The sequence below is a fragment of the Adiantum capillus-veneris genome, chromosome 23 (assembly GCF_014529385.1).
Source record: "Adiantum capillus-veneris isolate H3 chromosome 23, ASM1452938v2, whole genome shotgun sequence".
Taxonomy (NCBI): domain Eukaryota; kingdom Viridiplantae; phylum Streptophyta; class Polypodiopsida; order Polypodiales; family Pteridaceae; genus Adiantum; species Adiantum capillus-veneris.
Genome location: NC_140953.1, coordinates 61,045,919 through 61,064,074, shown reverse-complemented (window position 1 = coordinate 61,064,074; position 18,156 = coordinate 61,045,919). Strand labels below are relative to the sequence as shown.

At 42.6% G+C, this 18,156-nt stretch overlaps 1 protein-coding gene across 1 annotated transcript; it reads right to left on the bottom strand.

Moving 5' to 3' along the window:
• Positions 1 to 17,288: 17,288 nt before the first annotated feature.
• LOC147427854 (uncharacterized) lies at positions 17,289 to 17,771 on the bottom strand. The gene has a single exon (XM_086497551.1). It carries the CDS (start codon positions 17,769 to 17,771, stop codon positions 17,289 to 17,291), a length of 483 nt encoding a protein of 160 aa, XP_086353677.1.
• Between the last annotated feature and the right edge of the window lie 385 nt (positions 17,772 to 18,156).

The following is an 18,156-nucleotide window of genomic DNA, read 5'->3' as shown; positions in this document are numbered from 1 at the left end:
ATGTAAGAATAATACCTCTATTGTGAACTACAAGTCACACATTGTGTAGAGATTAGCTCATTAACGATAGAATTTGATAGACTACAATCTCAACTAGCAGCCACAAATTCATCCTTAAATGAGAGAGGGAGAGCCATGATGCAAGAGAGTGTGTGCCATCTCCTTTACTGTTTTGTTCTTCCTCTGCAATGAGGAGTTGGACCAAATATCTGGAGCTTGAAGAGGAGGTGTTGGAGATATGCCATCACCAGAGGAGGGTGGAATACTTGGTTGTTGGAATTAGGGTTGCAAGGATACACACACAACTTGGAGAAGATGAAGAAGCTCAAGGCACACAACAGAGAGTGTAACGCTTAATGTGCAAAATAGAAAGATAAATTAGTCCTAGAGAGATTGGCGTATATACAATGCATGAAGGAAAAACCTCCTAGTGAGGGAAAAAGTGCCCCGATTGTCCTAAATGTTTTCACACACATCACTACCTCATGTATGGTAACAAATCCCCCCTGGGAGTGATGCGGTGAATGAGAGCTAGCACAACGTGTATAGGGAAGTGCCATGTCTTAAGGACATTATCAATCCACAAAGGGGAGCAAGCCCAAAACTTTACGAAAGCTTCTTACTTCTCACGAGGCAATTCCTTTATGAAAAAATCTGAAAGATTGTCGTGTGTCGGCACATAAGCCAAGCTGACCTCTCCTTTTGAGAGTCTCTTCTTGACGCAGTGATAATGCACCTCAGTGTGCCTTGTGTGAGTATGAAAAACTGGGTTCCTTGCAACTACCAATGCACTTTAAGGGTCAATGCAGATGATGTTGGACGTGTCCTATCTAACACCCAAATTAACCATAAGGCATTTGAGCCATACACTCTAAGTTGTAGCTATGAAGATTTCCATGTACTCAGCTTCACAACTAGAAGTGGTCATAGTTGGAGCATGCATAGCAAGTTGTATTTATGAGAGAGTATATTAATTTTTGAGCCTACTATAGACTCTGTATCATGATTTGATTTGAGCCTCTAATTGATCGACATGGCGGGCTGCGATCTTATCACGCGTTCACAAGCTACTTTGAGCTTGGCATGTCAACAAAAGCAAGGAGAGGTTTTGAATCCACTATTAATGTATCAGGTAGTGTATGAGGAAGCAAGGTGTCGGTATGAAACTTCTTATTATTCTCTTCGTACATTTCTGTCTTGGTTTTTGTAGGATTTGAAATTCTGAGGTTGCTCCTATGTACTACTAAAGTTGCCTTGGCCGTTCACAACACTTGCCTTTTAAGGGTTGTGAGTTCTCCCCCCATACAAGCTTAAAGGGCCTGTCACTTATGGCTACCCTCCTAGGTATCCCTCTTGGTGGGTTGCTTTCTCGTTAGTCAGCATAAGTGCTACATACGGAGGTCGTGGCACCTTTGCAAAATATACAAATACTATGCTATATACAACGAAATACACGAATCTGCATACCTGACGCATCCACTAGCACATAATCAACGATGTACGCGAACAGAGAGAGACAGCAAGCGAGAGAGAGGAAGAGAACATGCGCAGACGCACCTCCTAGAGTGGAGTGCTACGCCTAGCACGGCGAGAGAGGAGAGAAGAGAGGAAGAAGAATGAGACGGACACTGGGTGCAATCTCCCCCCGTGCAAGAGTGACCATTTCCCTCTTGCACGTATTTAATTTATAGATTATTGAATGGTCAAAGTGAGTACAAACTGGCCGGCCGGTCATAAATGGCCAAAGCTCATAAAAGAGCACTTGAATAAATATTTATAAAATGTAATATCCTCTTGCAATAGCCTAGCTTGGTCAAGCCTTTTCCACCTGTCAGCTGCAATAAATAATAACATATCAATTCCATAACATAGCTCTCCGTTGAAAAGCAATTGTCCTCAGTTGCAAAGGTAAAAATCTGCAAACAATACTTGTCAAAAACAATGATTAGAAATATATGTCAAATAGTATAAAAAAAAAATCATAAAATTAGACAACATTGCTTATGCCTGCCGTCATCCACATACTACCTATTCTAGTGTCCCATACCACTAGAATAAGCGGTATATGTCATACCATGATGAATCAGGATATCATTGGTCACACTCATCATCAACCTCATAATGTCAAGTCTCATCACATAAACATTGTCGTAATAATCACCAGATACCAAATCCCAATCCAATTCCAATTCCACAATATAAGTCCAAATCCAAATCACTGTCATTATGTACCCGGGTGACAAAATCATACCAGTTGCAGTGGTGGCCAGCCACTGCAGCATGATTTTGTGATCGGTGTTGCCTCATCTGGCGAATCTACACCAATAAAATGTGCTGCCTAAATCGGTGAATATGCACTAATGCTGCCTAAATCGGCGGATTGGCATTGGATATTGATAAATCTGAAGTTTATTAATGTGCTGCCTAAATCGGCGGATCTGCACCAAGATGAGTATCTACACACTGCCTAGATCGGCGAATCTATGTGTGCGTGACCAATGGACTAGGCAAGACATAAAGGGGAGAAAAATAAAAATAAAAATTACTATGTTGTTGACATCACGATGCAGTATAACAAAGTACTTACAAATTATTACCGTCATTCCAAAGCACCTTAGTGTTTGCTAGCACAACACTCGAGAAGTAACGGCATTTTCACAAATCAAATCAACATTGCAATGCTCAGCTATTGTTGAAAGAAAACACAACTTGCATTGTCGCTTAGTCTCTAGAATGATATTGTTGCATCAGAAAGTCAATATAAACGTTGAATGTGATTGAACATGGAGGACTTGCCTTTCGTAAAGCTGTACACGGTGCAATTTAAAAAGGGATTAAAGATACAGACAAACATGTCTATTGAGGACAGGCATGACTTCTGAATAATTAAAAGAAGAATAGATGGGTACAGTGTATCCGATATCATCATGATGAGGAGAGAAATTTCACGATGTAGTAGTGTGCATTTTAGATCGTACAATCATTTTATAAGATCCATTTGTGAGGAAATCATGCAAAACTTATGTAATGAAGATCAACATCAATTTGGCAAAGTTGCCAAAAAGGAGTTATTATTATTATGTATTATTTTGTAATAACACATTCTGTACGTGTTGAAAACAATCACAAGTATTTTCCCATACATTAATAGTGTTTAATTTTGAAGTCTTGGTGAATGTGTCTATACATATAAGTTAGACATTGATTGGTCTATAACAAGGTGCATAGAGTGTAAGTTCTAGGTGATAGGCTGACTATATTTTCAGTGTGACATTATTGTACATATTGATTATTGAATCAAATTATAGAATGGGTGTTACCATGAATAACGTTATGGTATTATTGTGTGATGAAAATAGATTGTACATACTATAGGAAATTTTAAATACATATTTCATGGTTTCATCCCTTGGTGGCTCTAATCTTCCTCTGTTTGATGGCCCCAAGTAACGCGTACCACAAGGCACCTCATGGAGTTGATTCACGATGATTCCTAGGAATGCGATGAAGGGCGCCTATACTATTTCTTTTGGAAGGGTGCAATAAGTGTAAGCCTTTCCTTTAACATGTCCAATGCCAGCTTGAGGCATTACCTCGCCTTATTCTAACAGCCAAAAAAAAAAAAAAACATCCTGGAAATGTACTATGCAGGAGATTTTATCACGAACAGAATCGGTTGTGAACACAACCACCAATCTTCATTTGACCCCAAATTTGTAAGCTCTAGTTGTATCAAAAAACTTAGGGAACATACATATAAAGGAGTTATGCAAAATGGACTCCATATCAAGAACGAGTGTTGCTGATCAGGAGAACGAAGGGGAGTTGCATTCATAGAAACTCAAAGGATGCCGTTGTGGAGTCACTTATGGAGATACATGAGGAAATAGTGTCAGATTGCGGATGAAAGGAGTTACACTTGAACATAATGTTACAACAACAACATAGGAGGTAAGAGACCCGTACTTATAGCTAATGAACACCGCAACCGCCGAGGGAAGCTTTATTCCAACCGCAAGAGTGCCGATTTAAAAAAAAAGAAAGAAAAAGAGCATGTCAGACAATTAGATCTAAATTGGAACTTAACGCCTAGCTACTATAATAAAGAGGCAGGCATTGGCCAGTGTCATTTGCCAAAAGAAAAACAAGCCTGGGAATTTGAAGCAGGCGACGTTCGTGCAAGGCCTTAAGCACGGTAGCAACGAGAGACAACACTATTGACGTATGTCTCGCATTATTGTATGTAGCGGTTGCAAGAGAGGCTTTTGATGGATGCAACCAAGGCATCATCATTAGCATCATTGTGTAGTTTGAGAGGTTGGTTGGAAGAGAGTAAGCTGAGAGCAGGGAGAAATGAAATGAAATGTTATATTAAACGCCTTCAAAGGCTAAAGTTCCATCTGAAATCAAAATGATATGCTCTTGTTGGGTCTGGGTACAAAATAAAGTGAAATAAAGTGTTTTTTTTTAATTAAAAAAAAACTAACAGGAAAACTCTGAAAATCAAAATCAAAATTGCCTTGAATGTTATGCCCACAACTTTTCAGCAGCGCAAAGCTCTATCTTCGCGACGGCTGCTGCGGATGAGGTTGGCGAGATGATGACGATGTCGATTACAACAACGCTTCCTCTTTTGACTGCGTGCTGCAAGCGGATGTTGCTGCTGAGGTCGTACTCAAGCCCTTCTTGAACTGGCGGTTTGCCATAGCACGAGAGAGATGGAGAGAGCGGGGGTGAGAGAATGATAGATAGGTAGAGAGAGAGAGAAATAAATCTAGGGGGGGTGCAGACACACCCAACTCATTCTCGGCCGCCTCCACTCCTGCAATGCTCGAGCTGGCTCATCCCTGTTGAAGACCTTTGAAACTGTCTTCCTCATGACTCTCCCAAAGCTGTCGAGATGACCTGTGAGTCTCTCTCTCGCACGCATTGCGTAGCTCAGAAGAGTGCAAAGGCTCCAAGTTCTGTCTGACCAGCTTCGGCGAGTATTTCAATAGGCAAGGATCCTCCACCAACATGGACATCGTCAAGAAGTTCTCGACCTTTTTCCTTATAATCTCCATTACAGAACGTTGTTGTGCCACTGATTATTGCGTCCTCAAGCCCTTCGACTATAGTATCTTGTTGGCACAACTTCTGGTAGCATAGATAGTCTATCAGGAAGCCTACCTATGATGAGGGAATCTGATTATGCATGCAGCTGGTACTGAAGACGGCACATTGCATGTGCGTGCTTCTCCAAAGCTGGCCATATCAATCAGTCATAAAAGGCGTAGGGCTACGAGTTGGGCGCCGCCATGCAAGAAGCAGAGAGAGTTTGTGTTTTTTTTTTTCCTTCTTGTTGGTAGGCTCTAATTTGGGTGGCTGAGACGAGTTTGGCCGCTGCAAAGTAGCGGTAAGGAGCGTGCAGGTTGGTGGTGGTTGAAGTGGGTGTGTGGGGCTGTGCGCCAGTGGTTGTCAGAGAGAGAGAAAGAAATGGTGTGTGTGTGTGGGGCTGGGCGACGACTGAGAGAGAGAGAGATTGGGTTGGTGAGTGGTATACCACCAAAGGGATGGCCGTCAACTAATTAAGGGAGAGGGAGATTTGGTTTGCCACTCGAGAGAGAAAGAGAGTTGTCGAGGTTGGTGTGCGCGAGTGGTTGGCAGAGGGAGAGAGAACCGCTGCATGGAGAGTGGGTGGTCGTCTTGGCAAGAAAGAGAGAGGCAGTGTAACGGGCGGTTGCAAGGAGAGAAGGAGAGAGACTGAGGGCGATTGACGGCCAGAGAGAGACAGAGAAAGAGAGAAAAAGATTGGGTGGTTGCTACAGCTCATGCGCGGTCAGCCACAGGTGAGGGAGAGAGAGAGTGAAGCGTACGAAGGATCAGTGAGAGAGAGATCGAGAGCCTTGCATGTGCTTTCATGGCAAGAGTGCTATGCCACTGCAGTTGAATTTCCATGCATGCGATTTGATAACGGCGCCGTCAAGAACAGCACTAGTGTTGATTGGGATACAAAGCCGTCTTTTGCGTCGTTGGCCAGCATGAGTTTGGCATGCAGAACTAACTAACTCAGTCATCTACCCTTCGCCGACATCCTCTGTGTGAGCGCCATCCTTCGGCCTTGTTTGTCTGTGCCAAATCTAGCCAGCTTAGAAGTCGCAGGGTTGCAGCTCATTCGACCATATTAAGCCGGTGAAGAACTGCTGATGGAATTGTGAGCTCGTTTTTTTTTTTTTTTCAGCGACCCCTGTTGAGTCACGACGCGCTGCTGGGCGTTGCAATATTTCCCAAAACATCGAAAGGAATGGCCGTGTTTCATTCTGCTAATCATTATGGCACCCCCTTCATGCTCAAAGGGCAGCAGGCAATGTATGCGTGCCTCACAAAAGATTTTACTGCATTTCCACAAACTCGGACCAGCTAGAAACAAGTTCACTAGTGAACAATAGCGAGCATCGACCTCTTCTTTTATATATAATAAATAGAAATCAGGCTTAAGCAAAAAAGATTCAGGATTTTCTTAATATGAAAGATTGTTATTTCTACTTTCTATTCAGATATCTTACACTAATTACAAATTAATGAAGGATTAATGCCAGATTTGCATGAAAAAGATAATATAAAACAAGAACATAGAATTATAAAATTTGAAACCCATAAGAAAACAAGAGCACTTAGCTTTTGGTTATCCGAATCTGCAATCACTGGAGCGTACCCTCGGCTCTGATACCACTGCTACATACGGAGGTTGTGGCGCCCTTGCAAAATATACAAATACTATGCTATATACAACGAAATACACGAATCTGCATACTTGATGCATCCACTAGCACATAATCAACGATGTACGCGAATAGAGAGAGACAGCAAGCGAGAGAGAGGAAGAGAACATGCGCAGACGCACCTCCTAGAGTGGAGTGCTACGCCTGGCACGGCGAGAGAGGAGAGAAAAGAGGAAGAAGAATGAGACGGACACTGGGTGCAATCTCCCCCCGTGCAAGAGTGACCATTTCCCTCTTGCACGTATTTAATTTATAGATTATTGAATGGTCAAAGTGAGTACAAACTGGCCGGCCGGTCATAAATGGCCAAAGCTCATAAAAGAGCATTTGAATAAATATTTATAAAACGTAATATCCTCTTGCAATAGCCTAGCTTAGTCAAGCCTTTTCCACCTGTCAGCTGCAATAAATAATAACATATCAATTCCATAACAATAAGAATATCTTTTGACGCTAGTGACTCCAAAAATAAAGTGTGCAGAAGTTCATGTATAGGTGCTTTCCCTTATGTTGCATTCAAGCTATCTTTGTCACATTATACTAGGTGATGACATTACTAAAGGAAATAAAATCAAAGCAATAGGAGGAGGAATCCATAATCTTTTGTGCAAAAGTGTCGACTTGAAAATAGGTTTGCTTATGTCAAATCAAGCATTTTTGCTAACATAATTGTGAGGATTAGCTACAATACTTGCATTTGCGAACAAAAAGGTTGAATTAGTTCTCTCTTGGACTTTCTATTCAGGTCAATGTTGGAGTTGAGATTTTGCAACAAATTATCCATTTACACAAAAAGAGAGGTCAAAAATGCAAGGCACTCTCCATTGGGTCACTCCAACGACCATGCCAAAAGGTCAGGTGAACAAAGTGGTCTTTCCTAGCAAAGAATCTACAATTTTGTAGCATTAGGAAGACTAGAGTCTAGAGATCATATGTTTACGGGTGCATTTTTTGGAGACGTGCACTATATTTTGACACTTTGGTCACTTAAACCATGCTTTATGAAGTGCACATATGAGGGCCTAGCCTAGATAATCATAGTAGATTAGGGTGCACATATGATGGATGGAGATTCATGGAGAGAACACTTGTATCCATGCTTTCCAAGTGATGATGAAGGTTGTGGGACGTCTCTTTTTAACAAACTCCATGTTTTCCATCTTATTACATGGGCTTGCGTACATGTTTAGGTTTTGTAAGTGTATCATATACTCTGTTTCTCTCATTCATGTTGCGCTAAAGAGTGTCAAGAGCATATGCTGGTTATAGGTGGACAATTGTAAGTTGCATCATTGACATGACCACTACTATTGTTGGCTCTGTAGGTGCCATTTTTGTGCTCAAAACACCCATAGTTTTGCAATTGGGGCCATTGTAGATTGTAGTTTTCCATCAGTTTCAAAGTGAGACCTTAATTGCAAATGTGATAATGTGGGCTTGCACACCTTGTAGGCATGCAAAAAGTTGGCATTGGCACGCATGTTGCGACATTGGTTTGGTGCCCTCTTGGATTGCACATGGAAAAACTCTAGGCTATTATTATATGATGCTAAATGAATACTCTCTCCACATGTGAATCACTTGTGTGCGCACGCATTGTTGTGTCACTTTGCGGGCACGGGGTGAAACATGTGAATCTGCATGTAGTTTCAAGCTTTTGCCAAAATTATGATTTATGCCAAAAGATGTTATGACGTCACAATAATAGAATGTATGCTGCTACCAAAATGTGTTTTTACAATCAATAATTGTAGTGCTAGACGTGCTCTCCATGCCTATCTTTATGGCTCGTCAATTGGAGCTACGGTAAGGAAGTTATGGCAGTTTGAAGTTGAGATGGTTTGCACATTTGTACCAGATTGGGCATTTGCAGATGAAGGGTTAGGGATGAATTAAGTGCATGCACCTAAAGTGCTCATCATACGAAGCAATTTGGTGCTTTTAGATTGGCAATCGGAGTTCTGGCTACCAAGATATTTCCCGTTAAAGTTTCACCGGGGCCCAATTTCGTACTAGTTTGGTCGCCTCGGTCAGTGTGCCATCTAGGAGTTTTGAGCTTCATCCCAAGGCATTGCTCTGCAAAAGAAGGCATCACATTTGGCATTCAGAAGCCCTTGATTGGCAATAACATCGTGACTTTACTTGCAAGTCTTGGATAGTGCCACATGCCCTCAAGATGCAAGTATAGATTATTGCATTTGACGAAAGTTCTTCCCTCGGTCTTCCCTTCACATTTGATTAAAACTACCTGAAACTTCAGCTCATCAAAAACTTTATGTGCTTCTGTAAGGCACCACCTTTGGCATATATATCATCATTGCCTTGCAAAACATTGGATTGTGTATCAAAAATCAAGCATTGCAAGTATAGATCAAAGCATTGCCAAAGAACCATAAGGGGCATATATCTCAACTATAGTGTCGAGCACAAGTTCCACCTGCTTACCCAACTATCAATGCACTAAAGAGATGACATTCTGGAGGGCAATGATGAAGCGGAACGAGGCGCAGGGAGAGGGAGACGAGGAGGCTCGCGCCGCGGCCTGTACGAAGCTTAGACAAGTACGGCCATGCAGCGGGAACTATAGAGCTAGTCGATTCGGCACCAATCCTGCCAGACTTTGTGCACTTCCACCCCGGCCCTGCCACATTACCAGGCGGCTTGTCCGCCGCCGTGACAAGCAAACGGGGGGAGGGGGGGGGGGGGGATTTTTTAAAAAAGGAGAGGAAGGTTATTTTGGGGAGCATGGCGAGTAGGGGTTGACAAGGGGAGGAAGAAGGCAACGAAGGTTGATTTTGGGAGGAACGCACGAAGGAGAAGAGAGGAGGATGAGGGAAAGAGAGGAGGCATAACCAAAGCAGAAGGAAGGGGAGAAGCTCGAGGATCTCTCTCGTTACCTCTCTTGATCGATTTTTTTTTTCTCTCTCTCTCTCTCTCTCATTCTCTCTCGACCTTGAAGCAACAAAGGAGGGATCTCTTGGGAGGAAGGTTCTCTCTCTCTCTCTCTCTCTCTCTCTCTCTCTCTCTCTCTCTCTCTCTCTCTCTCTCTCTCTCTCTCTCGACGAGGTCACTCTCCATCGACTTAGGAAACGAGCAAGAGAGAAGGGTTGAAGCAAAAAGGGAGATAAGGGATATTCAAGAAGGAGGTTGTTGTGAAGCGGTAAGGAAGGGAAGGAAGGAAGGGGAAGCAAGAGATTTGGGCATCAATGATTGGAACAGAAGGTCATATAGCAGATTTTGACTCTATCAAAAGGGTACTTGAATTAAATAAGCTCTTGAACATGGCTATAACCGTGGGCTTCAAGCAGTACAAAAGGGGTGTGTTTGCAAGATTGAGCGCATGCAAAAATCGATCGAGCAAAGGGCAAAAAAGGGAAACTTTTGGGAAATGATGAGTAGGGGAGCTATACAGGGGGGTGTTTGCCTAGCGATTACAGACTTCTTTCAAGGGGTTGGGGATTTTTTATTATGGGTATGCAAATCAACAGGCATACGGACCATGGTGTATGCAACCGATTTGTAACAGGGTTTGAGATATCAATTTAGTGGAAGCATCTTCTGATTGCAAGCATCAATTAAGTGTCGATAACTGGTTTTAATTTAATTTTCACTACTATTACTGTTCTGAGTCGTGATTTCTTTCATGATTGCTCTATACTCATCTCTATATCTTCTTGCTAACACTAAATTGACTTCATTTGGACTCGTTTCGCTTGGTTTACGCCTCGAATGATTATCCATCTACAACCAGAAGCCTGACGCTTTACCGGCCGACCTCGGAGAGCCGTGCACTCTGCCATTTTTTTGGTGAACTCGACGCAAATCTGACCAAGGTAGATGTAACCAGCCATGTCGACAAGCCAAGAGAAAGAGATGTAGCAGATTATGGGGTTAATGGCTACGGGTTTTGAGGCCATTAAATGAGGTTGCTGCCTGCAGGCCGAGATGTAGTGATGCTGCCAAAATGTTTTTTTACAATCAAGAATTGTAGTGCTAGACATGCTCTCCATGCCTGTCTTTACGACTCGTCAATTGGAGCTATGGTAAGGAAGTTATGGCAGTTTGAAGTTGAGATGGTTTGTAGATCTGTACCGAATTGGGCAGTTTTGCAGATGAAGGGTTAGGGCTGAAGTAAGTGCATGCGCCTAAAGTGCTCATCATATGGAGCATTTTGGTCCTTTCAGATTGGCAATTGGAGTTCTAATTGCCAAGAAATTGACCGTTAAAATTTCAACGAGGGCCAGTTTCGTACAAGTTTGGCCACCTCAGTTGGTGTGCCATCTGGGAGTTTTGCACTTCATCCAAGTTTTGGACTGTAGTAGAATAAGTGCTCGAGGAGTATCTTGTCCAAAATGTCATCTCTTCAGTGCATTGATGGCTAGGTAAGCAGGTGGAACTTGCGCTCAACACTATCGTCATTGAGATATATGCCTTATATGGTGCTTTGGCAATGCTTTGATCTGTACTTGCAATGCTTGATTGATACGCAATCCAATGTTTTGCAAGGCAATGCCTTGGGTGATATATATGCCAAAAGTGGCGCCTTACAGAAGCACATAAAGTTTTTGATGAGCTTTCAATTCAAAAATGTCGTCTCTTGGGGCACTGTTCATTACAAGATTATGCCCATTATGGCTGTGGCAAGGAAGTTTCAGGCAGTTTTAATCGAATGTGAAGGGAAGACCTTTCGTCAAATGCAATTACCTATACTTGCATCTTGAGGGCATGTGGCACTATCCAAGACTTGCAAGTAAAGTCAAGATGTTATTGCCAGCTAGGGGCTGTCGAATGCCAAATGTGATGCCTTCTTTTGCGGAGCAATGCCTTGGTCGATTTGGTGTGCCCATAAGGGCTTGAACATTAACCAAAGGGGTATGGCCGCCACTATGGCAATAAGGCCGCCCAAAGGCAATGGCCGCCCATGAGCAAACAAGGCTGGCCGCCCAAGGTTAAGGGTGGGAAAAGGGGAAAATAGGGGAGGGAAATGGGAAAGCGCAATGAGGCGTAGGCGGAGGGAGACGAGGAAGCTCACGTTGGCCTGTACGAAGCTTAGACGAGCGCACCATGGAGAGGGAACTGTAGAGCTAGTCAAGGCGCCCCCATTCGGCACCAATCCTGACAGATTTTGTGCACTTCCACCCCGGCCCTACCACGTCACCAAGTGGCTTGTCACGCCGCCGTTACAAGCAAACCGGGGGGGGGGATTTAAAAAAAGGGAGAGGAAGGTTATTTTGGGGGGCATGGCGAGTAGGGGTTGACGAGGGGGGAAGAAGGCAACGAAGGTAGATTTTGGGAGGAAGGCACGAAGGAGAAGAGAGGAGGATGAGGAAAAGCGAGGAGGCATGACCGAAGCAGAAGGAAGGGGAGAAGCTCGAGGATCTCTCTTGTTACCTCTCTCTCTCTCTCTCTCTCTCTACCTTGAAGCAACAAAGGAGGAGATCTCTCCGGAGGAAGGTTCTCTCTTTCTCTCTCTCTCTTGACCTTGAAGAAAAAGGAGGAGATCTCTTGAGAGGAAGGTTCTCTCTCTCTCTCTCTCTCTCTCTCTCTCTCTCTCTCTCTCTCGCGATGTTGAAGCAACAAAGGAGGAACGAAGGAGCGAGGGATGAGATTTGGTTTGCATGAATGAAGGGAGGGAGGAGGCAAAGCTCTTGCTCTTGGACGAGGTCACTCTTTGTCGACTTAGGAAGCGAGCGAGAGAAGGTGCTATCAGTGTTTCAAGTCGTGATTTTCTTCTGGGATTGCTTTATACTCATCTCTATATCTTCTTGCTACCACTAAATCGACTCCATCTAAACTCGTTTCACTTGGTTTACGCCTTGGCTGATTATCTGCCTATAACTAGAAGCCCGACGCTCTCCCGATTGGGCCGGAGAGCTGTGCACTCTGACATTGTGCATGGGCGCAATGATGTGATAGAATCCAAGGAACTTTTGAATCACTTGGGCAATAAAGCTCCCCCATCACTTCCCCCTTCCCATTCTCTAACTCTGTAGCATCGTCCTTGACTTCATAGTCTCTCTCTCTCTCTTTGCCCACGTCCTTCCGTTGAGCAGCACCTACGACCTCTTTCTCTGTCCGAGTTCCATTCAAGGCAGCAAGTAGCTCCTTAACTGCAGACAACAAACAAAAAACTTCGCTCTTCCTCTCAATCGATCATGTGTGTTGAGGCAACTCCTCTTGCCTCCTCCTGCAAGGCAAGGATGACACACCTCCACCTTACCGACGTACTGTCAAGCTCACACAGATGCAAAAAATCATTGTCAGCAGCCAGGGATTGGCTTGGCCTCAACACATGGCATCCCTCTCTCTCTGTCCCTCCCTCCCTCTCTCTCTCTCTCTCTCCCTCCCCCCTCCATGTGCCCCCGCCAGCCAAAGCCACGGCAGCATCTCGACAGATTCCCTTTCATATAGCACCTGAAAAATGTCCGCCCACAGGAGCACATAGAAAAACTCTCTCCCACCTTCAGGAGGCTCTATTCAAGCATCTACACTGTAAAAGAAAGAGAAAGAGAGAGAGAGAGAGAGAGAGAGAGAGAGATTATAGTCCATTTGTCTTTTGTAATGGCTCAAATATATGTCCATGTCAAGTCTATCAAGTAGCCCGACATCCTCAAATATTTTCTCAAGTTTTGCCTTTATCCTTTGAATTCTTCTCTCGATTTGCCGCTTCTAAGACCTATGTGGTGATGATTGTGAAGATAAAGATATATGTGTGGTTAATGAATCAAAGGTGTTTCATACTGCTCCAAGTTTTAAGGAAGAGGCTATCCCTAAACTTAATCCAATAGATTTACATGAAGCTAAAACTCAAGTTCATATGATGATGAAGTCATACCATGCCATGATAAAGTTCTTTTGCTTGCATGTCCTCATGAGCATACTATGGATTTAGGTTACACAAAGTAGTTTGTCAAGGTAAAGCAGATAAATCAGGTTTGGTCTCGTATGGCTCATATAAAGCTTGTTAAGAGTTCTATGATGTCTATGAAGCTAGAAGGGGTGCAACTATTAAATTGCTGTGGGTATTGCAAAGAACAAAGATCTTTCTACATAGTTTATTTATCTTTCTTGGATGGTGCAAAAATTGTGGGTGTTTTTGGGTGATTCCTCTACTCCTACTATGGACATTTACGTTCTGGATGGCTCTTGCCTAATTTTGATGGGACGTGGATAGGACATTGTATTTTAGGATCGGCTCTAGTTTCTTATATAGGCCATTTATGGTATTTCATAATGGGTTCTAGTTTCTTGTAGAGGTCATCTATGTTAATGTGCTAGTGTTAGTAGGAATAGAAAGCTTGTATCATGAATGTTTATTGTTGGTTAAGAGAGGTGGAGTATGGGCAATTGAACCTGATGGTGATTATTGTGTGCTTAGGTAGATTGTCTATATGGTGTACGGTCCTGGAGGATATTATACATGTTATGGTCTATGATAGAGGACCTTCATGGTGTGTAGATCAAGAGGATTCTATTGTTCTACGGTGTGGATATCTTATGTCAGGTAGTCTATGAATGTTATGAGAATTCAAAGTTTCTACAATTTTCGTTGGAGGTGTTTGCAGTGGATATCAAGGGAAACTTTTGGAGTGTTGGCACAGGCCAGAAGATGTTCAGGTTTAGAGGGATGAATGTCATGACGCTCCATAGGTCATTTTGGCCTTTTGAAAACGTTAATATACCATTTCATTTCATCTCTCTCTCTCTCTCTCTCTCTCTCTCTCTCTCTCTCTCTCTCTTCTACCCCCCTGCACTCCTTATTATTGTGTGCAGCTGCGCGCTCTCTTTAATTGCATGGCGACCTCTCCTGCCAAAAGATCTCCTCCTTCGATCTCGCTCGTCAACCCATTTTCTTTGAATCCCCAACCCACTTTTTATGGTACTCCTCATTCTTTTTATATCTTAGATTCCCGTTAGCGTTGCTTTCTTTCACTACCGACACTTCTGCACTAAGCCGCTTGTTGACTTTATTCTATCTCAGCTCGCTCTCTCGCTTCTCTGCAGTGCCACTAGTGCTTCTCTGTTAAGGTCACTGGTTGGGGGGCAGAAGATCTAGGCCCTTCGTCCACTGGTGCTTCTCTTGCAGAATTAAGTGTTGCAGCCGCGTTGGATGCATGCCCATCAGCAAGCGGAATCCTACTTAATATTTTGCAAATGATTGCATGGCACGTTAGCAGTGGGAATTTCATTAGCGACGATTGACAAGTTAGCATACAGAATGTAATTTTTGTAGTGAACCATTCTACTCGATCATTGCAATCTCGCCCTGCGCAATCTCTACTGTACTCGAGCCTCTATACATGGCCCCCCTCCCAGCGACCTTGACGGCCACGAATGGTCATTTAATGACCATTCCTATAGTATTGACTCCCACCATGGCTCCCAACATACACCAATCGCCATGTGGTTGTCAATATTATGGAGAATGGTCATTAAATGACCATTCCCTACCCCTTATCCTCTCTTGCTTTCCACCTCTCTACAGATGGCTTCAACCACCCCTCCTTGCATTTTGTGGCCCAAAAATCGACGCTCTTCTCCTGAAATAGCCAGTGTTGCACTCAGTTCTCTTTGCAAGCGTCTTTTTTTCCCTTGATTACATACTATCCTTTGACTCATCTCTGACCTCTTTTATCCTTCTCCATGCCGCTTTTGGTAGTTGTTCCATGATTTTGTTTTTAAAAATAGCTTGTCAATTTTTCACTTCAATAGTAGCTTTGGTTTTGTTTTTATCAATTTAGTTAGACTGCCGTTCACATGTGCGGCCCTCTAATGGCCATCGAAGTGCAAGCATAGGTGAATGCCTTTGGACATCAACTTCCCTTCACAAATGGTTCAAGATTCCCTAAGACATGCCACCAAACTCTCGGCATATATTGTAATCAATGCGTTCCAATGATCCTCTTTATAATCAATGTGTTCCAATAATCTTCTAAAGAGAATTCCCATGAATAATTTTCAGGTTGCTTTCATAAGAGCCCCTTGTTTATAAATACGAGCACTGCCAAGCACAACATTTGGTGTTGTTGGAAAAACAAGAACAAAGGGCACGCCTATAACAATGTCTCCCAATAGTTCTCAAGATACAAATTTAGCATTAAAAAATATACCAAAGAACCTTCACAACACCACTACTGAAAGGTACCCGATCCCTTGGAAATTTACAAGCATACGTCACCCAAAAGACCACCATCGAAACTAGGAAGCACCTACCTTGGCATGGAATTACAACACTTGCCATCCAATGCACTTGAGGAAAAGAGATTCCCCCTTCACCAAATGATTCTTCAAAACCACAATCTTGAAGTACATACAAACCACAAAACAAGCGAGCTTCCACAACTCTACACCAAACTGCCTACAAGCTACCATACCCTGTACCTTGCGGGAAACAGGTTGTGTCTCCCAAACCACAACTCCAAAAGGAATGATTTCAAGCCTCACAAATTCTATGCACGATCTGCAACAAAAGTTTTGAAGACCACAAATTTCAAATATGTACGCCTCTATGTGCAATATTGGCACGATAGCAAGCTGCCATGGCTCAACTACACATAGGAAAGGCTAGCCGAGGGCAAAAACTGGTATTCAAAAAATCATGAAGAAGGCACAACGAGCAAAAACTATATTTTTTTGATGTTTGGCTAAAATTGTTTATGTTTGTACATGAGTTTAAGTTATATACCATTGACACTTCAAAAAACTCACTTATGGGCACTCAACGCAACTCAACAGGTGCCACTACACTAGCGACTTGCTATGCATGTAGATGTGCTTAATAAAGGAAGCTAAAAACTCACAAAAAGAAATCCACACCCCCTTTTGACATCGCGCATCATGTACTATGTACAAATTCATGAAAATCAGGGTGTTCAAAAATAATGTATATATCAATCAAAGCATTGTTGAGCACAACATTGGCATATATATTGATCAAGGCTCATACATCCACAATATCAAGCAAGGCACTGCAAAACACCGCATTAAAACACATCTCTTTACAAAAAAGAAAACTAGAAAACCCTATTATTTTTCTGTATTTCTCCTGGTGGATGTGGAGCGTCACGACATCCACCCCCTTTGAACCTGCACATTCTCGAGCATATGCAAATTGTCCTAAAATTCCCCTTGATATTTATTGCAAACACCTCCTTATGGTCACAATGCTCCTACACCCACCAGGGTCAAATGGAAATTATAAAGACTTTGAATTCTCATACTATGCATAGACTAGCTGACATAAGAAATCCACACCATAGAATCCTCTTGATCCAAACACCATGAAGGTCCTCTATTGTAGACCATAACCTGCATGTTATCCTCTAGAATTGTATGACATATAAACAAGTTGCCTAAGCACATAATCATCACCATATGGTTCAATTGCCTCCGCCTGTCTTAACCAACAACAAACATTCATGGTACAAGCATGATATGCCTAGATCAAAGACTATCATTAGCACATAACTTAGGTGACCTCTACAAGAAACTAGAACCCATCTTGATATATCCTGTTTTGTCCACATTCTATCGGAAGAAAGCATAGAAGAGACCTGAATCTATCCAAGAAAGATGAATAAACTCTGCATGAAGATCTTCGTTCCTTGCAACACCCATGGCAATTTCAGTTGCACCCCCTCTAGCTTCATAGACATCATAGAACTCTTGATAAACTTTATTCGAGACATACATAGCTAAACCTGGTTTATCTGCTTTACCTTGACAAACTACTTCAATGTGTAAACTTGAATCCATAGTAATCTCATGAAGACATGCAAGCATAAGAACTTTATCATGAATGATAGGATCTGTTATGCCTTCATCATCATATGTCAAAGAACTTAGAGTCTTAGATTCATGTAGATCTGTTGGATTAAGTCTAGGGATAGCCTCTTCCTTAAAACCTAGAGCAACATGAAACACCTTTAATTCATTAACCACGCATATATCTTTATCCGCACAATCATCATCGCATAGTTCTTCAACCTCTATTATGTCACATGCTTCCATGTTGTTTGGAAACACACTAGTACATCCCAAAATATTTTCCTATTCAGGCCTTCATAAGTAGCTAGAAAATCATCAATGATGATGTCCTCTTCCTTCCTTAAGTTGTCAACATAGAACTTTATGTCTTTTGCAACAATCATAGACTCATATACGTGTTTATGCATCTCTTGTGATGTTGTCATGGTCTTGGGCAAAAGATACTGTGCACACACTCACACACCCTCACACCTTAACAAAACACAAGAAAATCCCTTAATTTATTCACCTCACACAAAAACACTCAAGATTTGAATGAAAAACCTCCCTCCAACTCAATTCCAGCTCCAAACATCTTGAACTACACATCCTTGCCTACCTAGAGACACTACAAAGTGAGTCGAGTTGA